Source organism: Galeopterus variegatus, unplaced genomic scaffold (genome assembly GCF_000696425.1).
Source record: "Galeopterus variegatus unplaced genomic scaffold, G_variegatus-3.0.2 Scaffold62, whole genome shotgun sequence".
NCBI classification, from domain to species: Eukaryota; Metazoa; Chordata; class Mammalia; order Dermoptera; family Cynocephalidae; genus Galeopterus; species Galeopterus variegatus.
In genome coordinates this window covers 912818-936263 of record NW_007726173.1, presented here as the reverse complement: position 1 = coordinate 936263, position 23446 = coordinate 912818, and the positions used below count along the sequence as shown (strand labels likewise).

Genomic DNA, 23446 nt, shown 5'->3' with positions numbered 1-23446 from the left:
CACCCCCTGCCTCTGGACACCAGTTTACAAGGCTTTGTCCCCACCAGGTGGGGCTCCGAGGGCAGACATTCACCAAGCCCATGCCTGGCTCACAGGGGAAGCTCAGGACACGCCTGTAGGTGGCTGGGTGGCTGAGCAGGCCCTTGGAATAACCTTCTGAGCCATGACATCCGACTGCAATCCCAGAGCCTCTCCCGCGCTCCGCCGCCCTGGCCATCAATTCATGTAAACAGAAAGGGAAATATCTTGCCTCCTTACAGAGAGAAATCACTTCTAAACAAGAAGATATTCTCACAGGCAGTCGGCCTTGATGGCGAGGCTCGTAATTACCCCGAGGAGACACACGGGTCTATTCCAACATGTCAGGGGGTCAGTAACAGCCAACCAGAGCTTCCCAACTGGGCCTTGGTGAGACTGGTGGACCACCCCAGGGGAGAGGGGCTGCCACCTGAAGAATCTGCCCCATCAGGGAACCAGGCATCAGGAGCTGGATCCTGCAGAGCTGCTAAGGGGACCCTAGACCCCAGCAGGAGCCAGCCAGCACCCAAGGCCAGGGACCAAGGTATCAGCAGCCAGCACCTTCCACACCACCTGTAGGCCACAAGGCAGGTGAGGGACACCTTTTCAGAGAGTCCTATCTGCCCAGAGTCCCTCTCTGGAGCCTCTGGACAGTGCCCACCCTGGTTCTGCACCTCTGCTGGGTGCCAGTCTGATGATTCCAGGAGACCGGGCATCCAGGCAGACACCAGGGGGCTCCACTGAGGCTGCAATGGGGGTTGGGGGGAGGCGTCGGGGACCTGTGAGTGCAGTATGGTATACCCGCATTCAAAGGAGACCCCATCACACCCCTTACCCTGAGCCTGCCAGGGAGACACCTCCCCCAGTGGGTCTTCCCAAAAGATCTAGATTTAGGGGTCCAGGAGGTGACCCCTCTTGGTGGACTCTGGGCAAGCCCCTTCCCCACTCTGAGCCACAGCCCCCTGCCCACAAAACTAGGGAGTGGACTCAGTCTTTGACCTCACCCCTAATGGTCAAGGGTGCTGCAGCCCTGCAGAGCAGACCCCCACCACCAACTGCAGCCCAAATCAGGCACCGGGGAGCTGGGCCTGCCTGCCAGCACTATCGTCTGCTAGGACACCCACCCTGAACCTGACCCATGACCCGCCACCTGCCAGGAGCCCTCGGGCAGCCACTGCGATTCAGGGCGTCTAACAGGCTGGAAGTAATGGCAGCCGGCAGCGCCACCCCGCCCCTTGGGAAACCTGCCTCCCGCCATCCCCAGCCCAATGCACTCGTTTCTATGGTAACTTCCCAAGGTCAGCAGGCAGCCCTGGCAGGAGCAGCACCAGCCTCGGCTCCAGCTTCAGCTTCGAGACAAAAGGCAGCCTGCACCGCCCTGCCGGCTGGGGCCACTAACGAGCCAGCATGGAGGCCAACAACCCCTGCACTTCCCAGTGACAGGAACCCTCCTCAGGCTCCAGGGGGCCCACCGTCAGGGCGGAGGGGAGGCCCCAGAACTCGGGACCATTGGGGCTGTTCTCTCTTCACCGAAAGTCTCAGCACTTCAAATCCTCCCACCAAGAACCTGATAGTGTGACCACGTGGCTGCCACCAAACCTTGTGGCAGAGGAACTTTAAATCAGGAGGAAGAAGGGTTAAGAAGCCGGCAACTGCACAGGTCTGTCCCTCTCATCCCCTTCCCCAGGTGCCACCCTGACTGCTGGCTGGCCCACAAGGGGCTCCAGAGCAGGCGGGGCAGGACCCCACTCACCCCCACCCAGAGGGTCCCAGCCGGGCTCTCAGCGCCTAATTGGGGTGGCGGCTGAGGCCACATCAGTCACGTGCAGCGGCCCCCACTGTGCTCCAGAGCAGCGGTGTGCTCATCAGCCCAGCACAAGACAAGGCCCTAATCATATGCCCTGTCACTCCCCAATCAGGCCACGCGGTCCCTCCGGACCAGCGCTGATAAGGAGCCCTCCTTGCTGGCCGCCCGGGCGTGATTCATGGACAAGCTTATCAGCACCCGCACCAGGCTGCTAATGGGACAGTGACCCGAGGCTGGACCTGCCATTACCACTCATTACCGAGATTATATCCTGTAATCCGCATCCCTCACACCACCAGGAGGGGAGGACGATGCTCAGCCTCGGGTCTGCTGGGAGGGGCTGAGGTCGAGGACTGCTCTCCCCAGCTGGGGGTGCGGGAAAAGAACCTCTGCTCCTACACACCTACTCCCACCTCCCCACCTTTGCTCATGACGCTGCCTCTGCCTAATCTGCCACATCCACACCGGTGTCATCCCAAGGGTCTGTGGTGCCTACAGGACCTTGGGCCATGCACTCAGAACACAGAGAAAGTAAACCATGGGCCCCAGGAATCCCCAGCACCCAGAGGTCCAGGCCTGGGACAAGGACCCACGTGACATCAGGCATGGTCATGCTGACATGGGATACTGCTGGTGGCTCTGGATCTACCAACCACGAGCCCAGCTAGTGCTGTGGAATGTGCACAGCCTCCTGTGGAGAGGGCAGGTGACAGGTGGGGTCTGGGTGCAGGAGACCCTCCAGGACACCCTCCCTGATTCACACTACCTCCTCCATTGCCCAGGAACGCTCCCTCCAACCCCTGCTGCCCCCGGGACCCATCCCTGCCCCTGTGCTCCCTGTCTGCAGGGGCCCAAAGGCCAAGCTTTGTCTCTGCAGCCACAGGATGTCCACGGCTGGGCCGCCTCACTCTAAGCCAGCCCCATTCTCGGTGCTTCAGAGACATTATCTTGCTGCCCCTTACAGTGACTCCATGAAAAAGAGCCCCATCTGACAGATGGGGAAACTGAGGCATAGAGGGGTTATGTGACTTGCCCAAGATTGCACAGCTTGGAAGGGGTAGAGACCAAGCCCCAACCCAGGCAGGTCCCTGCACCTCGTCACACAGCCTCTCCTTGGCAATGTCTCCCCACCTCCTGGTGAGAAGCCCCCACTTGACACTTCTCATCCTTGCATGGGGGCCCTGGGAGGACAGCCCTCAGCCGAGAGCTGCTCAGCCCTGCGAGAGCATTGGTCCTCCCAGAAATGCCCCTCTGGCCACCAGGGGCCAGGAGCCAAGGTCCCTTCGGTGCCCCCCACCCAAGGCTAGGAGCCAAGCTCCTCTCGTCCCCCATCCACACACTGTCCTTGTCTGAGCTGCGGCCCGATGAGGCCCAGGAGGACGTACCTTATGAAGAAGGAGGCTGCAGCAGAGGAGCCTGTGGGGACCCCAGCTGAGGAGCCTGGGGAGGGGGTGACCAGGGCAGATGTGCAGGCCCCACCTCGGCCCCACGCCTTTGACACAACACCAGGGCCCACCATGGGAGGGCCATCTCGGACCGTGTCTGCCACCGCCACAGCAGCCACTGCTGCCTCGGCCTGGAGGGAAAGACAGAGTCCATGTGAGGAACCCACAGGTGGGCAGAGAGACGCCCACTACCCCCAGGCACCAGGGAGCTGGACAGACGGGCCTGAGCATGCCACAGCCCCAGCACGCTCCCTGGGATGCCTGCACTCATAGGAGCCTGCTGGTGTGGCTGGGGCAGCCCCAGAAACCAGGCTGGGAGACTGAAGCCCAGAGGGGGGGCCCATGACAAGGCATGAAGACCCACGTCCCCAGGCCTGGGCCTGGGGTGGCCTTTCTCGGCAGGGCTCCATCAAGGCAGAGGGGGATGAGGACAGCCACCCAAGGGCCTGACCTTCTAGCTCCTTCCCCACCCCCGTCCAGAAATGCAGTGACCACCATGGTCAGGACAGATGGACAGAACCCCCACACCCCACTAACCCCCGAGCCATCTGGGAGCACCGAGAGATGTGATTAGAAAAGAAACCACAGTAAATATTTGGCACGAGTGCTAATTGCCCCACGTATGATAATGTATGATGTTCCCATCATCTGAAATACTATGCTGGCATTTCCAGCTAATTAGCTAAAATAAATTCCAGAAAGGGAGACAGTCTCATAATGAAGCAGAAATGTAGTTAAATGCTCCCCAGGACAGGCTCCCGCAAACTCGAGGTCTGGCCTCTATATCATGTTTATGTGCACATGTCGGGGCCCAGACCCCCGGCTGGGCCTGGCCCTGCGTGGGCTGGGGGCACACAGCCCCTGGCAGGGTGGGGAAGGCAGCCTGCCTCGGTCCAGCCACCTTCCCCAAGGACCACTGCCTCAGCCCTTCAAGGCCCCCTAGGCACCATGGCTGGTCACTGCCGTGGCACCTTCTGTTTTCCAGGCCAGCAGAGGACTGGGGTCTCCATGCTGAGAGGACATGGGCTGGGCCAGTGATCCTGGGGTGAGGATCCCAGGATGGCAGCCATGTTCTGAAGGCCCCCTGTCCTCAGGGTCTCCCGTGTGACACAGGCCAGAGGCCAGGCATGGCACTTCAACAGAACAAGCCACCATGGGCCCTGCCCTACCCATGGCCAGCACCCGCATCCCAACCCCTCTGAGACATGGGTCAGAACCAAGTCTGCAAAAGGAAGTTCACAGAGAGCCCCAAGCCTTAGGCTGGATGGGAGCCAAGCACCCTCCCGGCACCCGGGGTGCAGTGCTCCCCCAGGCCTGAGAGGCAGGTCAGTAGCAGAAAAGGACAGGCCTGGAACTGGGAACAGAAGGGCGAACCCGGAACGTCTCAGTAGGCATCGTGCCAGCACACCACACCCCAGCCCTCCTTCTCGAAGTCACGCCCTCACCGCAAATGTGAATTCCTTTTTTACCACTTAACGTTTCTGTTCCCCATGAAAGATCTAAACTCCTGTGCTGAGCAGAGCGGCATAGGAAAGAATTAATTTTAAAGGTACCATGTGGACCACCAGAGCCTGAGCTGGGTTCCGCAGAGCCCCCACTGGGCACCCCGAGCAGCAGGGCCAGAGTTTCTGGGGGGTCCAGAGCAGGGGCACACCACCCGCTGCCCACCCACCGTCAGCTCTGACCAGCCTCTGTCATGGCACTGCCTCCCACAGGACGCAGGGGCCCGAGGCTGAAAAGGGTCCGGCGTGGACAGAATGGCTGCACCAGGCCCCACACAGCCCCTCCTCTGCTCCCACAGGCCCAGCCACCCCACGGGCCCAGCCATCCCATGGGGACAGGCACACCACGGGCCCAGCCACCCCATGGGGACAGCCACCCCATGGGCCCAGCCATCCCATGGCCTCGGTGGCACCTCGGCCTACAGCCCACAACATGCGCGCCCATGCCGGCCGGGCCTCCGCACTGTCCTGTCTCAGGGGACCCACAAGCTGCCGTGACAAGGCTCCGTCCACCGGGACGGCTACTGCCAGTTCCTGCCAGAAGCAGAGCCCGGGCATGCCAAAAGAAGCCGCCTGGCAAAGCAAGAGCCGGAGGGCGGGCGGGCAGGGCGTGAGGGAAGACCATGACACGGGGGGACGATGGGGGCCCAACAGAAAGCTGACGAGATGCCCGGCAGCCACGAGAGGAGAAGCAGGACAGAGCGAAGCGGCAGCCGCCCGCCGGGGGGGCCGGGGAGAGCAGGGGCACACCACCCGCTGCCCACCCACCGTCAGCTCTGACCAGCCTCTGTCATGGCACTGCCTCCCACAGGACGCAGGGGCCCGAGGCTGAAAAGGGTCCGGCGTGGACAGAATGGCTGCACCAGGCCCCACACAGCCCCTCCTCTGCTCCCACAGGCCCAGCCACCCCACGGGCCCAGCCATCCCATGGGGACAGGCACACCACGGGCCCAGCCACCCCATGGGGACAGCCACCCCATGGGCCCAGCCATCCCATGGCCTCGGTGGCACCTCGGCCTACAGCCCACAACATGCGCGCCCATGCCGGCCGGGCCTCCGCACTGTCCTGTCTCAGGGGACCCACAAGCTGCCGTGACAAGGCTCCGTCCACCGGGACGGCTACTGCCAGTTCCTGCCAGAAGCAGAGCCCGGGCATGCCAAAAGAAGCCGCCTGGCAAAGCAAGAGCCGGAGGGCGGGCGGGCAGGGCGTGAGGGAAGACCATGACACGGGGGGACGATGGGGGCCCAACAGAAAGCTGACGAGATGCCCGGCAGCCACGAGAGGAGAAGCAGGACAGAGCGAAGCGGCAGCCGCCCGCCGGTGGGGCCGGGTCTGTGCAGGCGCAGGCCTCAGCGGGGTCTCCTGGGCATGGGGCCAGCGTCCCCAAGAGCGCCCGCCCACCTCCGGGAACTGGGGTCCCGTGGAACACGGTTTAGGAAGTGCCGGACCAACCCCTTTCTTAGGAGCTCTCCAGGCCCGAGCTCTGTCTGCAAGACCCTGGCACATGAAGGGCAGCGCCTGCCAGTCCCCACAGATAAACCCTCACGGGTGCTGTTTTGTGGCAAAAGCTGGGGGGAGAAAGGCGGGGGAGGTGAGCCAGGGGGGCCTAGGGCTGAGCCTGCAGACGCCGGTCCCACCCCCGCCTGCGCGGGGCACACTCGGTGCACGTGTGTGGGCTCCGGAGCTGCAGGGAGCGGGCGGGTTTGAAGCTCGGGCCCATCACCCAGAGGGCTCCAGGACCTAGAGAGCCCGGAGTCAGGACAGTCCTCCCACTACAGGGGCCTCGTCCCACCCCCACATCACAGAGGCAACCTCGCTACAGCCTCACATAGAAGAGGGGACCATCCCATCCAATCTCTGCTTCACAGGCAGATACACTGAGGCCTGCATGGGGCATCATTAGAGAGCCAGGCCGGAGCCCAGCCAAAGCTCCAGTCTCCAGTGTCCAGCCACGCCCCTGGGGATAGGTGGGCACCCACCAGGGTCCCCTGCGGGGCTTGCAGTGGGAGGAGTCACGCAGGCTGGCACGGGGAGGAAGGGCAGCAGGAGACCGCAAACCAGTGCCACCCAACTGTCACTGACGGAGGGAAACCCTGGCTCCTCGGGGCCTCTGTTGAGAGGACCTCACCTCCCCTCCAAAAGCCAGCAGATGGCGCCTCCTCCATGAAGCCCTCCATCCTCCCCAGCAGGTCAGGCATCTCCCACCCCAGCCCCTGGGCTTCCTCCCAGGACCACAGCCAGGGCCCCGCCTGTGTCCAGAGGACTTGGGAAGGTTTGCACAGGCTTCCCGGCCCCAAACCAAGGCAGCAGCACAGCCCACCCTCCACACTCAGTCCCGCCCTAGGCTGCCCCAGCCTGTGTCCAATTCCAGTCCCCTCCCTCACTGCCCACTGTGTGCTGCCCCTCTGCAGGTGTCCTCTGTGTCGCTTCTAACCTACTGTGGTCAGGAGGCCACGGCCTTGGTCTCGTGGCATCTGGGTGTAAAGTGAGCACAGGTCTGACCCGGAGGCCTGGGAAGACAGGCCGGGTCACAGCACGTCCCAGGCCCCGCCAGCCCCGTGGAGCAGGATGGGGCAGGGGAGCTGGGGTGGCCCCCATGGCCGCAGAGCTGCCTCTACCTGACAGTCTGGAAGGAACAGCCAGACAGTCCTGCTGGGCGGTTCGCACAGCCCAAAGTGTCTCCGGACACTCAGGATGTGGACTGATCCAGAAAGGGCCACGCTCTGTGCTCGTGGACGCTAGAAATGAGCTGGCCCAGGCTGCTCCACTCAAACACAGGGCTCTCCAGGACAGCCACGCCCGCGGCAGGTCCCCAGCAGAGCACCGGGAGGGCTCCCAGCCACAGCATTCAGAATGTGCTGGGGCCTGCCTGTGGCGCTGGAGGGCCCTTGGAGCCCTGGGTCACCCGCCTCCCCCTCCAAGGACCAGCCCTTCCGGCCAGGCCCGGCCACCCCTCTCCTTCAGCACACCTGGCCGAGCCTCAGCCCAGATGAAAGTGCTCCCCAGCTGAGCCCAGACCCTCCTCTCCATGTCCGAGAACAGAGGGGGCCACGGTCCACCCCAGTCCACCAGCCGCTCCAAGATTAATGTTCACCTTGAAACAATCTCGCTCAGCCCAGGGTGGCTGGTGGTCTGTGGCAGAGATTCACAGTGCATCTCTCCAGAAGTATTTGATTCTAGAATCCAGCAGGCGTTGTGTTAACATTCCAGGGCTACCTCCAGTGATCAATGCCCTGGTTCAGGGCAAATTACCTCATCTGAGTCTTCGAGCTCTATTTATGGTTCTAATAATCTCCCTAGTGATCGCCAGGACTGTTGTCTAATTATAAATCCATTCCCGCCCACCCTGAACACAATCAACACACACATACAGCGGGGAGAGGGTGCCTTAAATGCCAGTGTGTTATGGTGTGCTGCTGCCCAGCAGGAGGCCAGTGCCCCACCGTCTTGGGCCTTGAGCCCATCATCTGATGCTGCCCTCGGTTCCAGCCCAATGCCACCTCCTCCAGGAAGCTGCCCAGCTCACCTGAGCAGGAGGTGGTGTCTGCTGCCTCCCTCCTGGGGGTCTCCCCGTGGCACACTCCTTCCCGGCAGCCCAGCTCTCAGCTGGGAGGCACCAGAGGGCCACATGGTGGGGCTGGTCTCCCTCTTCTCAGCCTCACCCGGGAGCTAATAAATGGAAGAGCGTGGTGGCGAGGCCAGCAGCAGCGGGTAAACATCACACCAACCGGAGGCCAGTGAGTCCCAGAAGCTCTTCCGGTGAGCTCCCTGTGCACCCCTACCCCAAGGACAGGGTGGCTTCAGAAGGATCAGCTCCCAGCTTGGCCAGGATTCTTGTCCAAGGCCACGCCAGAGGTGGCAACTTCCCAGCAGCACCACCTCGCTGACCTCAGAGGGGTCAGCAAGCCCAGGGAGAGGTACGGGTCTGTCCTGCATCGGGACTTGCATCAGGCTTTGTCCCAGTGGCTGTGGGGTCCTCCCTGCTCCTCTGTCCACCCTGGACACACCACGGATAGAGAGACCATCTGCCCGCAGCTCTGTTTCAGAGACACCATCACTGGAAATGTACTGAGCAGAAACATGGCTTTCCACAGACATCCCTCTGCCCCCGGGGTTCCGTGGGAGTGGGCGACGCAGGGGAGCTTCTCCACGCAGCCACGCACACCTGTGCAGCACAATCGCCTGGTCCCCTCGCCTCCACCCCCAGCCCGCCTCCCTCGATGCCCGGCCCCTCCAGGCTCCCGCACAACCATTCTCTCTGTGCAGGGCCCCTCCCGCTCTGATCGTTTGGTAAACATAGATCTGCAGCGGCACGAAGTGTGCTTCCAAGCCCCATGCTGGGCACTCGCAGGCCTGCAGCCTTGGTCCTCAACAAGCAGATGGCACAGCTGAGGGCACAGAGCCCCCAGGAGAAGGTCGGCCCTAAGTCAGGCAGGGCTTGGGCAGAGTGGCTGGCTGGGCCCTTCCAGGGAAGGCCCTCCCCGGAGCCGCCATCACAGTACATCCCATGCACCCCCCAACCCACACCAACTCCCTCCAGCATCCCTGGAAACCCCTGACACAACAGCCCACCCTCTCCTGACCCCCCATTTCTCAGATGGAAAATTGGGAGACGCAGAGGATGCCTGGGAGAGACAACCCCCCAACAGCAAAGCTCCACAGCTGATGGAAAAGCGGGTGAAGTTCCAAGCCCCCCATCCAGAGCTGGCATCAACTCAGGCCATGGGGCCGATGCCCACACAGGGCACTCCCTGACAACATCTCGCTCCTGGCCCAGAGCTGACTCCAGGGAGGCCATGCCCACTGCTGTGGGTGACATTCGCAGACACACGTCAGGGCTTCTGGTGGGCCCTGTGGGGAGGGGAGTCTTCGGGGGGAGGTGTATTCCTCAGTCAGCTGTGGCTCGTCAGAATGACCAGGCCCAGTGTGGAAGTGTACTTGGACCCCTGCGGCTGACTGCAGGCCTCACCCAATGCTCCAGGATGTGCCACCTACCCACGGGCAGGTCTATGTCACCTGGACCATACCCCTTGGGGCAGCTTGGCCTAGCATGGGGTGTGCATGGCAGGAGAGCTTCAAGGGGGAGTGGCCTCTGGGTACCCCTCCTCCCAAGGAGAAGCTGCCTCCACCCCCAACCCCAGGGGCCAGGGTCTGTTCTTGTACCAGGAGCACCTAGGGTCCCTCCGTCAGCCCACAGCATCATGTGTGGTCTCAGAAGCAAGGCTGCCCAAAACCTGGCGATAGGGGAGGCCCTGCCGACCACTGCCAATGCAGGTGGATCAGACATGGGGCCTCGGGGAGCTGTGCTGTGGGACATCCAGACCTGGACAGGGACTCCCAGGAGGGAACCCAGTTTGCCACCATTCCTGCCTGGAGCCCCCAGGAGATCAGCAGACCTCCTACAACCCCCACACCCAGGGCACTCACCAGACAAGCCGGAGGCAGGAAGCTGTTGACCCTGGAGACGCTCCACATGCCCTCCAGGCACTGCTGGGCCTGGATGGTGACCGTGCTCAGCGCCCCACCAAGACCAGCAGGTGCCACTGAAACCTGGACACTGGGCCCGGGTGGCCAGGCCAGACCCTTCCTCCCATCTGGCCCTGCTCGGCCCAGCTGCTGCCCTGCAGGGCCCACCGGCCCTGGAGCATCCCTCAGGCTGGTCATGGCACCAGGGCTGGAGGATGCAAGGCCAGGACTTCCGTGGGGAGCATCGGGATCCTCGTGGCTGGCAGGGGCCTGAAGCAGGCGCAGGGCCTCCTGTGTGAGCTGGTGCAGGTGCGTGGCACAGACGTCACAGCGGCTCTCGGCTTCCGGACGGCATGCTGGCAGCTTGTCCAGAAGCAGAGCAGAGAGGCAAGGATCCTGAGGACAGCAAGGGACAGAGGGTCAGGGCCCAGGGCAGGAGTGCCAGTGCCAGGCACCTGCCACCCGCCACCTGCACACAGCACGGAGAGCTCCCGCTACCCATAACTGATTAACAAGCCTGAACAGTTTCATCCACACAAGCCCAGCAGGAAAATAATTATCAGGGCTTAATAGCAAGGCTCGCAGGACCCTTGATAACTGGCCACCTCCCTGGCCATTGTCACCACGCTGACTCGCAGCTAACAAGGCGTGTGTGCAGCTCCCTGACAACCAGCCCATCAGCCAAGGTCGCTGGGCCAAGGGGCGACCAGGGGGCTGGCAGGAAGCAGCCCTGTTAAGAAGCAGCCTCTCCGGGGCCGGCCCGGTGGCGCACTGGGTAGTGCGCCGCTTGGGAAGCGCGGCGGCGCTCCCGCCCGAGGGTTCGGATCCCACATACAGACCGGCTCCCGCTCACTGGCTGAGCGAGGCGCGGGAAGCAACACCGAAGCTTGCGATCCCGTTGCTGGTCCCCGGTCCGGTACGGGGGCAACACTGAGGGTTGCGATCCGTTGCCGGACACGGAAAAAAGACAAAAGACAAAAAAAAAAAAAAAAAAAGAAGCAGCCTCTCCTCCACAGCCACCAGGGCCCCTCTCCTCAAACTTGCTCAGGACGTTGTTCCTGCCTCCTCCAAGTCCCCAGCCCCAGTCGGCATCGGGAGGAAAAGGAACTTTGATGCTGCTATGAATGTGTCCACGGAAGTCAAGCCACGTGAAGAAGCTCCGCAGGGGCAGCGAGTCCACTCCAGGTCCCCAAGAAGAGCCACAGGGCATGGAGGCAAAGCCCAGTGCCCACCTCACTCCAGGTGCACATGGCTCAGCCCCCCAAGGTCTGAGCCACTTGGTGGGCTGTGTCCTACCACCCAGGGTCCCCCTTCCCTGAACTGGGGGGACACATGGCTCTCTCCAACCATGAGACTGGTGTCCAGAGATGGCTAAAAACAGGAGCCAGGGGAGCCCAGAGGTGGACCCTCATCCAACCTGGATGTCAGGGAGGACTTCCTGGGGATGTGACCCTCCAAACCTCACTAGGAGAGAAACTTCCAGAGGTTTATTCCTATAAGCCCACTCTCTACCCCTCAACGGCTCCCACTAGGCTCTGCCCCAGCCTTCTCCAGGACAGCCCTGCAGGGGTCAGGGCCTAGGTCAGGGCCTGTCGTGTTCTCGGAGGAGTGGGCTCAGCCCATCCTCATCCCCACCTCTTCCCCATGGGCTGGACCCTAACTGCAGGGAACCTGGCCCAGGCAGCCACTCAGACAAGCACCAGCCCAGCCCTGGCTGTGACTGTGACCACCCAGTGCCAACCCGACAGAGCACAGGATCCTTTCTCAGCAGGTCGACCCCACCAGCCCTATTCCTCCCCCTCACCTCTAGCCTGGGCCTCCCTCCTGCCCTGGCCCCAGGAAGGCCCCTGCTGGCTGGCAAGTCTGTCTCCAATCCAGCCACACTGGTGGCCACAGAGGGCCCGCAGCCTCCTCAGATATGCCCATTTCTCAGGTGAGGAAGCTGAGGCCACCATCTCACGGGGTGTCTCATCCACCCCATCCACGCTCCCTGAGCCTACCCTGCAGCTGGCCAAGCCCTTGTCCACAGACACCAGGGAGGCTCACAGTGGTGACAGCTATGGCCCAGGGGTAGCTGGTACTATGAGGGGACACTGCTGGCCCAGCATGAGCAGGCAACCACTCTTCTCCTTGTCCCCAGTTCCATCCCCGCTCCCTGCAGTGGCTGTCATCCTCTCAGACCCCATAGCCCCAGGCAGGCCAGGTTGTGACCCCACCAGGTCCAGCCACTCAGGAAGGAAGGCCAGGCTGAGAGTCCACAGATCCTCTGATGTGCCTGCTGTTTCTGGTCCCCATTAGCGGACACCCCACCCCCTCCTGCACTCCCACAGGATTCACTGAGGTCAGAGCCCTGCAAGGCAGGGCCAGCCCCCACCAGAGACCTGCAGAGGGGCTGCTGGTGGGTACAGAAATGCTCAGGCCCCCCACTCGGCTCTGCTACAGCCAGCGGGCACACAGGTCCACACGTGGAATCCAGACTTCCCCTCTCAGCTGCCCCCCCTCCAGGGTCCCTGCCCTGCCTCACTCCCCAACCATAGGCTGAGGGCAGAGGGGGCCTGTTTTTCTGATTACGCTGGTTTTTCCACTCAGCAGGAGGCGATGGTGGCCGGGTGTGCAGGGAAGGAAGTGACCGCCTGCTGCAGCCATCAACCCAACTGGAAAGGCAGCCCAGACCCCAGCCCAGCCCCAGCCCCCACCGCCTCCCCACCCCACCCCCAGCTCCTACCTCAGGCCCCAGGTCAGGCCCAGCAGCCTGTTATCCTAGGACCTCTGGACAGGCCAGAAGGCCTCCGCCTGCCTTGGGGACCTCAGGCCTTGGAGGAGCCCAACCCTGCCACCCCCTTCACAGCCTGCATGGCAGGAGGCAGGAAGGAAAGCCGGAAGGGCAGGCCAGAGCAGAGCCAGTCAGGGCAGGGAGGTTGCCCTGACCAACCTGAGAATGCACCAGCCCCCACCTCGGCCTGGCCAGGCGGAGGGTGGGAAGGAGGAGATGACAGGAAGCCGAGCAGCCCCAGCCCAGTTCCCCCTGCCTAGGCCCCCCGTCAAGCTGGGTCATCAGGAATCCAGACAGCAGCTGCCCAGGAGGCCCCAGCCATATGCAGGCCTTGGGCACTGGGCATCGAGCCCCAAGTGGGAGCCACGGGGGTCTGTGCTAGGAAGGGGGTGGCCCAGCAAGCTCGAGCCCACCAGGGAGACAGCCAAAGCACAGGACCTCTGCCAGAACGCCTCCCCCCATGGCTGCCCCAGCACCCTGGCAGGACAGCACCAAGGCCAAAGCCTACTTTTGGACCAAATCCCCCCCAAGACAGGCAGCCAAGCCCCCCTCACTGGGTTTCTCACCATCCCCACCCCCACCAACGGCCCAGCTGCTCCATGGGGGATGCAAGAGGGCACAGCCTGATGTCCCAACATGCGCAGGGCCATCTCTCCAGCCCTGGTCACATGGTGAGATGGAGGCAGAGGCCAGAGAAGAGGAGAGACCTGCCTGGGAGCAACCCTGAATGGGGCAGAGAGCCCCCCGCAGCCCTGAGCCCCTCAAGCATACCAGGCAGCACTGGCTGGCCCAGCACAGGGGCCCAGACCCTCACTGCACGCCCGGGTCACTCAGAGCCACACACCCCACTCAAGACCTCCCCATGTGCCAGGCCAGCCTGGGGGTCAGCACCCTCGCCCGGCATTCAGAGCTCCAAGGAGGGGGTGCAGGGAGGGGCTTCTCCCTGGGAGCTGCTGCTGGTCTCTCTAGCAGTGGGCACCATGGTGCCCAGGAGGTGAGGGAGAGGGTCTCCAGGCCACCTGCTGCTCCCTGCACTACAGCCCGAAGCCACCGCCCTGGGACTAGACAAAGGCAAGTCAGGCCCTGCAGCCCCGGCCCCCTCCACACCACATCCTGTGCCTTCCACAGCAGAAATGCCACTGATCCTGCACCTTCGAGACCTCTGCCCAGGCAGGGGAGGAGGGGGAGGCTGAGGAGGGCAGCCCTGGCCATCCTAGCAGCTCAGAGTGGCCACAGGCCCAAGCCCCCAAGGAGTCCCTGCCCCAATTTCAGGCCTTTTTACCCCTGAAAGCCCCAGCCACCAGGCCTGCCTGCCTCCCACCCCTCCAAAGGGAAGCCTCGTGCCTTCAGAAAGACAGTAATTACCCCACTGCAAAATATTACTTTTAATTTCCTCTTTACTGTCTAATTAAACAGATGTTTTACTTTCATTGGGAATGTTTTTCTCAATTCGATTCAATTCAGCAGCATATGCAGTCAGTCTCACACCACCCGGGTTTTGGGGAGCCCCCACACTTTAAAATGATGACTTCTCATTTTTTATTTTGTGTCTGGGGTCTCTGAGCTGCTTTAAGTAATCCTTCCATTTTCTCCTGCATGGGAGGCCCGGAGGGACTTCACCAGGGACACAGCCACTCCATCGTCCCTGCCAGGAGAGAAGTCGCCCAGCTCCGAGGCCAGCCAACTACCAACCACCCCTCCCCACTGCTGTGGAACAGAGCAGGAGCTAACCAGACCTCCCCCCTGCTGAGGCCACCATAGGGCAGGGGGAAGGGCGTCCTGCTCCCGGGTCAGAGAAGCAACACAATCAGGCCCCAGATCCCAACTGGCTGAGACTCTCTCTGAGCATGCATCACCCCGTCTCTACAAAGGGGACCCCAACTCCCAATGTCTGGGCAAATAGTACCAGAGTCTCAGGGGGTCCCTCCCTGCTCCACCATAGTCAGGCGGGGTATGTGGATGGCCAAGCATGGGGACCCTACAGGCCACAATCTCTCTACCTGGTCCCCCCTCCCTCCCCAAACAAAGCGTGCTGGGCTGTGACCCGCGAAGCCACCATTTCCGGAGTTGACAATAGATTCAGGAAGGGCCTCCCAGCTGCCAGGCCTGCTGTCGAGGACATTCCTGTCTCGTGCAGCCTGGTGGGGCAGGGGATGCAGAGCCAGGGGCTCAATTTTCCAGCCTGGAAACCAGCCAGCCACACCTTGGCTGTCCCCAACCCCTCCCCCCAAGCAGGGCACCTCACTAAACACCCAGACCCTCTCTCGTCCACCAGCCAGGACACTGGAGATGATTCTCATCCTATCATCTGCAGATCTGAAGGTCTCCTGGCCGACCCAGGCCTTTCTCCTCTGCCGGGGGGAGGGGAACAGGGGGCACAGCCCAGCCCACCCAGCACCACCCGGCACGCCGTCCCCAGGGCCCTGTGCCAGGCGCCAGCCCAGCTGGACAGCTCGGGGCACAGACTAGCTTATTGAGACCCTCCTCCCCTCAATGGCCTCTCCTGTCCTCCACCCGATGCCACAGCCAGGGTGCTGGGGACCGTGGGAGGCTGAAGGCCAGATGGCCAAGGATGGCCTCAGCTGGGTGGGGTGGCACTGGGGCAGTCATCAGGAAACCCACCACTCAGAGGAGGCGCTCGGTGCGCTGCAGGGACTGGAGGTCACCTGGACATTCAATCCAACTACGGGTGCAGGTTGTGGCCACTGGGCAAGGCATGGAGTGCCTGTGGGCCTCAGTTTCCTCATCTGAGCAATGGGGCAACAGAGCATCCTCCACGGGCTGCAGCAGATTCCCACTGCAAGGATTGGGTGCACCATCCCCTGAAAGTCCGGCAGCAGGGGTTTGCAGGCGCCACTCGGGAGGGCTCTGAGCCCCAGGGAAGCCCCTGCCTCCCAGCGGGCCCCAGGTATCACTGAGTGGACACGTGGAAACCTCAGCAGAGGGGTGGCCTCAGATCATTCCAGACCACCAGCCTCCTCCAATGAGGCTGCCAAGAGAGCCCAGGGTTGGGATGGCAGGCGAGGCCCAGGCCTGCTGCTCTTTCAGCATAGGACTTCCTGAGACACCCCAGGCCCGGGCCACTGCTGCAGGGCTGGAACTCAACCCCACTCCGACCCCCCCCAGAACTTCCACCCTGCTCCACTTGCCCTTATCACCATGCCTACCAACCAGGACACAGTGTGCACGTGGTCTCCAGGCATGCCCATCTCAGAGCTTTTCATGTTCCCACCCCCTGGAGATCATCGCCTCATTGGTGAATTCTGAGAGATCAAATGCCACCGCCTCCAGGAGGCCCTCCTGGATGCTGCCAGCACCTCCTTCCCAGAGCCTCCCTCCCGGGCCTGTAGCACTTTGCCTGAGGGCACAAACTCTGGAGGGGAGAATCAGGGTGAGTCTGGATCCCCCAGCCAGCTTTTTGGCCTTGGGAGAGTTATTCATATGCTGGTGTCCCATCTTTCTTCTCCATGGCAATGGTGGAGCATAAGTGCTTGGGGTCTGCTGACAGGCTGCCAGGACCACCCGTGCCAGCTGCCTGGCTGCCCAGCTCCCAGGCTCCCCGCTCCCTTGCCTCACCTGCAGGCTCACCTGGCAGGCCAGACTCCAGGATAACTGCACAGGGATGAATGTCAGCTTTCCTTGCCCATCTGCAAAGGGGACGGGACCTGTGCCCCACAAGGGCAGCCTGTCCCACAGCCCCAAGCCAAGACCAGGCCTACCCTCTTCACCACTCACCCAGCAGAGAAAAGACACCGAGCAGGACGGGCCCCTAGCACTGTCCCAAGACCAAGCACTAGACACACCACTGCCAGGCAGCCCAGGCTGCACTGGCCTGACAACTCCCTGCGGAGCAACAAGGCCACCCACCCCTGCAAGTGACCGCCTTGCTTGCTGGCTACCGTGGGCATGACCCTTTTACAGACTGAGGCTCAGGGTGGCTAAGACACTTGCCTCAGGCCACACAGCCTGGGCAGCAGAGTTGGGTTTGAACCCAGGCTTGGGTGACTCTAGGGCCCCTACTCCTGAGCCTTACCCCTTGTTGTCCCCTAGTTGGCCCCCCTCTTGGGGAAACCCTGGGCCATTGGGGAAGCCCCTGCCCCACCCTTGGGAGAAGAATGGGTTTCGAGGTGGAAGGCAAGGCCTAGAGGATAAGAAATGCTGGAGCCACATCCCAGATTCTGTCTCCAGCTGAAGGCAAGTGTGGGGGGCGCAGGAAGGGGTGGGGGCTGAGGAGAGGAGACCTTAGGGACAAGAGCAGGAGGGGCCTGTGGCTGAGCTCAGGGCAGCCACTGAACAGGCTAAGTGAGATGGCTTCAGGACAATCCCTTGGGGTTTGGACAGGCCGAGACTGTGGTACTAGAGGGAGTTGCAGGGAGCCTGGGAGGCAGAGCTGGGCCGTGGCCACAGGCCATGGCTGTGAGGTGAGGAAGAAGGACAGGGACGGGACATCTGAGGAGGGACCCACACTGCAGCCTGAGCCCCAAGCAGGGCACCAGGCGAGGGCCAGTGCCTGCGTGCTCAACCCAGAAACAGAGGCAGCAGCTCCAGCTGCATCCATCAGGTGGGGTCAGAGGTTGACACACGTGGCGTGGAAGAGCATCCACCAGGGGAAACGGCAGGCGCAGGTGGCCTGGCGTTGGGCCCTGCAGGACCGTAAACCTGTCAGCCCTGAGCGCCTGGCTCAGCCCACCCACCCCCTCCCCAGCCCCAGCTCCACAGCCAAAGCCTGGGATGCTGCCAGTGTAGAGGGACCGAGACCAGGGAGCCCTCCCACGGAGTACTGGGGAGCCCTGCAGACAGCCTTGGGCCCCCAGGCCCTCAGGGTCCAGCCTGAAAGATGTCTCCTGGGAGAGACAGTTGTGAATGGAGCTGCCTGTCTGCAAATCCTTAACAGTGTGACACAGGAAATGAACGTGCCCCTTCGCCCCAGGAAGAGCAGGAGTAATGACTCAGCCCAGGGACCCTGCTCACAGATAGGCAAACTGAGGCCCACGCAACTAGAGATAGCCACAATTAGAACAAATAGGAATGGTCAGTTTCCCTAAAAGACATAAGAAAAGTTCCATGTGGCTATCCAGAACTAAACAGTAGACTTGCTGTGAGCTTCCCGGCAGGCAAAGGAAAAGGGGAACTAGATTTTCTTTGCTATTTAAGGCAAGAAACAACTCTTCTGACTCCCAAATATGACATCCTTCCAGGACACTCAAGGGAGCTTTAGGAAAGCCCCAGACCCATTTCCTTAACCCACTCCCAACCTTCATCAGCACGACTCTGAGCAGCTCAAGTTTTGGGGGTAACTGCAGTCTCCCTCCTTCCCCGACCTCCACTTCTCAGCAGAGAGGCAGTGAGGCCAGCGACCACAACTCACATCCCTGCCCAGCCCCACATCTGACCACTCCCCTGGAGCAAGTCCCCTCCCCTAAGACAAAGCTTGTACCCCGGAACCCGCGGTGCCTGCACCCAGCCAGCAGCCAATGCTCTCTCTGCCCTGGCCGAGGTGCAGAAGGTCGTGGCTCACATTCCTTAAACTCAGATCCCTCCTCAACTGCCCACCCTCAATCCCTGAGACCACAGACCAAAAAAGAAGATAAGATGGGCACAAGAGTGGGCCCTCATCCCATCACATGCTGAACTGAAGGAAATCCCCAGTGGCCACCACCATCCACCTAGAGAGGAGGAGCCAGCCCAGGGTGGGAGGGTGAGGCTGGGCCAGACCAGGCCTCCTCCCAGCCCTGCCCGGACTCAGACCCCAGAGCAGCCTGGAGGCCTACGAGTCCACACACCCCAGCTGCAGGAGCAGAAATCTTCCCAGCTGAGTCACCCTGTCCTCTGCCAGCTGGGAGACTGCCCAGCCGCAGGCCAACCCCAGGGAGCACCCACCCCTCTCACACCTCTCCTGGCTCCCATCAAAGCCTGTTGACACCTGGCCTCAGCTGAGCAACACTGCTGACGCCAGGGGCCCCACCCAGCAAAGCCCTGAGGCAGACACCATCACCCTGGCATGGAGGTGTCCCCAGAAGTGGCCAGAGCCCAAGCCAGGCTCCAAACTGCATGGGGGCGTGGCAGCCCCGAGCCTGGAGTCCAGGACTCTGACCCCAGGTGGCAAATTTCCATCATCAGATGGGTTGGGCCCAGCCCAGCCCTCCCAGGACCACAGCCCGTTTGGGGGCGAAAGTCCCAGGACTCCAAAATCACAGCATAATCAGAACTGGGGACTGTGGAGACAGAGTGTGTCCCCACCCATCCAGGGGGCTGGGAGGGCTTCCTGGGAGAAATGACAGGCAAATGGAGAGCTGACAGGAATGCCCACCCACCCAAAGTAACAAGAGAGGAACGCAGATGTGCCACGAGCAGCCTCCGAGGGGTAACAGGCACTGACCAGGCCACGGAGACAGGCAGGAGGGCTCCAGGCCCCTGCCCCATGACAGTGGCTCCCTGGAGCTGGAGCACAGCACCTCAGATGGGGGCCGAAAGCCATGGCCTCCAGGGCAGCCTTGCTTCACTGTTTGGCTTGGTGACAATTTGAAGGAATGCCTGGTGCTGCCCAAGCAGGAAGTTGGCCATCACCAGTGGTTCTGGAACACCAAGGAGGCAGCAAAGAGAAGACCCACTGCCTGGATGAGCAAAAGATTTGCAAGAGCTAAACGAGAATTGATCATTTTCCCCGTTTGGGGTGATAATCAATTCAGTGCAAGTACTGACACTTCGAATGCCACAGAGTCTCTGGAGGATTCACCACCTCTGCAAGCCAGGTCCAGGCAGCAGCTGGAACAGATCCCCAAGCAGGACCCCACCCCACCCCGTTGCAGTAGGGAATAATCCTTCATAGAGGAAAGGAGGTCACCATCCTCCTTGGGAGTCAGAGAGCTGGAATCCAGGCCCAGCAGCACTCTGGTAACCACCAGCAGGGTATAGAAGGAAAAGCCTGGTCACTTAGTCATTCAACAAACATTTCTGGTGATCTGGACCTCTTGCCTGGTCTGGCAGGGCTACCACTTGGGGGTGGCACCCTGGGCTGGGGTGGGGAACAAAGAAAAGGGTCTGCTGGAACTTGGTGACCAGTTGAGGACACAGGACGGAGAGAGGTATGGGGGCCTCACGTGTGGTAGAAAGAGGAAGGGCCATCTTTGGCCTGCTGAGTGGGAGGTGCTGTGCTGTGAGCCCCCATAGGGTGTCTCAGAGTTGGGTGCACCTAGGAAGGGAGCACAGAGCACCAGAACAGGGAAACGGCAGGACTTCCCATCCAGGAAGCTGGGGGGCCCTGGGGGGAGGAAGGTGTCTGTGGCAGGGGAGGGTAGGAAGGTACACAGTCCAAAAGGACACAGCCCATGAAAGAAAGGACCCTTGGGGGTCATGGAAGCCAGTCTCCAACCACCACATCCCCTGGGCACCCAAAGCCCTGTGCACAGCATGAGTCTGAAGCCCCTATCTCAGCAAGCAGCAGCTAGGGTGTGAGAGCTCGCCCTGTCCTGGGCACTGCTATGTACCTGTGAAATGGGTACACAGGGGGACCCGTGTTACAGGGAAAAAAACCAAGGCCAAGAACCCTCAAGGAACCTGCCAGAGGCCCCACAGTGGAGAGCTGCCTGCTGGCAGGAGGGTAGGCAAGGAGCCAGCCAAGCCTGCCCCTCGACCCTCTAAGCCTCCCCTACAACTAAGAAGAGTCAGAGATCCCCAAAAGGCAGGGTCCCAGCCCCACCCCCAAGCTCAGCTGTGCAAGCCCAGCAAGGTTCCTCCCTTCCTTGGGCCTCCATAGATCCAAGTGTAAGACAGGGAGATACAGGCAACATTTCTGTAAACTATAAAGTGCTGTCCTCAGGAAGCTCATCTCCCCATGCTTTAAAATAAGAAACAGACCCCTAGTGAAAATTCTAGAACATCCACTTTAGATTCCCAGTGCCACCTTAGTCTTTGAGGGCAGAGCCCAGTGTTCCCTGGACAGCGCACCAGACTCTGAGGAGTGCTCGCTGGGGCTCGCCCACGGCCAGTGACCCTCCCAAACCCAAAGCAGGAGCAGCTGCGTCAGCACAGCTGGGCAAGGCTGTGGCTCAGCCAGGACGCTGCAGAGAGCACAGGCCACATGGGTAACAGGACAAGGTCCCAGGGTCTCAGGCATAGCCCCCCGTGCCTGTGGCTTTCCATCTGCTCTGGAGAAACAATGGGCAATGGGGCACACGACCCTACAGGTTGGACAGCACCCTCAGAATGGACCCTGGAGGCCACCCCACCTGACAAACGAGAAAACAACACAGCAGGAGAGGGGACCCCAGAGCAGGACAAAGCCTTGGCCCACTCCCCCGGCCCAGCACCTTGGTCTGCTGGTGCCAGGGCCAACCAGGGAAGGGGTGATCCCCGACCTGCACTGCCAAGGAGCGCCCCATGTCTAAGGCCAGACTCAGGGGAGGCTGGAGACGGGAGGTCAGGGGCTTTCCTGATGAGCCTTCTGCAGGAAGAGACCCTGAGACGCCCCTGATGAGGGACCTTGAGTCCACCAGAACCTGGTGTGACCTGCAGCTCTCTTCAACAGAACTCCAGCCCGCCTGTGGCGAGCCAGTAACCTGCCTTCAGCCGGTCCAGGCCTACTCCACTGGGCAAGGCCCACTCCAAGGGGGTGAGGCCAGCCTAGTCACTAAAGCCCCTGCTGTCTCTGGCTTCTGTTTCCCTTAATGGGGTAGCAAGACGGCCCCTTAGCTCTGATGAGCCCACAGGAGTCTGTCCGAAATCACCCTCTCGTGCGTCCCCTCAAGGGTCCCCTCCTGTCTTTTAAACCAGATACAGGCCATTTGGGACACAGAGTTTGGCAAAGGCTGCAGCCTGCTCAGAACAGCGGATTCCAGGGGGTCCAATAACTCCTGAAGGCCTGGAGAGGGTGCCCAGGACAGAAACCAGACTCACTCCATGCCCCACCCTGCCCTGTCCCAGACAGGGAACGTGGGGCACCAGGAACACAGGGTTTCACCCCCACCCCAGACCACACAACCCTCCTTGGAGAACTATATTTAGATTCAATGGGGATTATGTGGACTTCCCAGGAACTTTTTCAAAAAGACTGAAGGTCAGGCAGGACGGGCTTCCTCTGGAGACCCCCACCTCCCCAGCCTTTGCAAACTTCCAGGGAGCATTGTTCCCTGGAACAATGGTCCCCACTCCTTCCAAGACCAGGGCAAGCCCATCGGCTGGAAAATCCAGTATCACCCTCTCCTGGGCAAGCACCTTGCCAGCTAGAGCTGGAGCCTGAGCCTGGGGAACACAGAGGCCCAGCAGCTCAACTCCCAGATGGTTGGCTCCTGCCCAAGGTGTCAGAGTCCCAGGACTCTGTTTGGGACACACAGTTCTTATCCGTGATGCTGGGAGAGGGGCAGCAGGGACCCCCACCCCCCTGCAGGGGGTAGCCAACTCTCTCACCCTCCACAGTGAGCCACCCTCACCATCCAGATACCTGGCTGGGGGCCCAGGTGCCCCAAGGAAAACATTGCACCAAGTAACCTCTTGCTGCTGGCGGGGAGGGGGGGGTCCCTCCCTAGGTGGAGTCCCTGCCACTCTCCCCTACCCCTCCCAAACACAGATGTGTGGTTCCAGCTGCAGGACATCTGCACTGGGGGAGAAACGCCCGCCCAACCCTCCTCCCATCCTGCAGCAGAACCCCCCCTCTCAGGATTAGTTGCCCCAACTCACAACACACCATGTCACAGATGGGGAGACTGAAGCCCAGACAGAAGGGACTGGCTGAGAACACTCCTAGAACCAGTGGCAGGGCTGGAAGGGAACTTCACCTCCCTCCCTCCAAGCCCCAAGGCCTCACAAGTCCCAGTGTGGCCCTGTCCCAGGTCACTTACCCGGAGGGGCGTCCCGGGCCCGCTGACCAACTTCCACGCCTGTCGCTTGAGCTCCACGAGCTTCGTGTGGCAGTGGCGGCACCAGCCGCCTCCGCCGGACGAGTGGCCCTGCTCTGCGCTGGCCCCGGCGCCCTCCGGCGCAGGGCGGCTGCCGCATGGGTCCTGGTCTGGCCTGGCGGGCAGCCCCTTGCGGGCGTACACCTCCAGCAGCGGCAGCGCCTCACGGGCCGGACCGCCCTCGGCCACCTGCAGGGGGTGAGGATAGAAGGGGACAGTGAGCCTGGGCCGCTGGACGGCGCCACCCCGGGACCGCGCACTGGCGACTCCAGATCTCAGCGAGTCCCGGCCCAAAGTGACCCTCTCGCCAAAGTTATCAGCGCTGGGAGCGAACCTAGCGCCCACCCTCTCTCTCCAGCCCCCTAGCAAGAGGCCCTGCGCCCCGCGGCGCCGCGCACCCCGCGAGCATCTGTGGCGTCCCGGCTCTGTCCCGGGATTGTCCGCCAGGCCCCCACCGCCTCGCTCTCCCGGCCAGGCCGCGCGTACCGCGGGCTGCGCCGCACACAGAGGGACGCCGCGGCCGCCCATGGCCGGGGCGCGG

General features: G+C 62.0%; 1 protein-coding gene across 1 annotated transcript in view; it reads right to left on the bottom strand.

Annotated features, from left to right (window-relative positions):
- Positions 1 to 23433, bottom strand: part of KIF26A (kinesin family member 26A) — a 39506-nt gene extending 16073 nt beyond the window's left edge. The window contains exons 1-4 of the mRNA XM_008576640.1: positions 23392 to 23433; positions 22849 to 23094; positions 10201 to 10635; positions 3211 to 3401 (exon numbers count right to left, since the gene is read on the bottom strand). Of these exons, the coding sequence (XP_008574862.1) occupies positions 3211 to 3401; positions 10201 to 10635; positions 22849 to 23094; positions 23392 to 23433 (914 nt within the window). The remainder of the gene's footprint in view (positions 1 to 3210; positions 3402 to 10200; positions 10636 to 22848; positions 23095 to 23391) is intronic.
- Between the last annotated feature and the right edge of the window lie 13 nt (positions 23434 to 23446).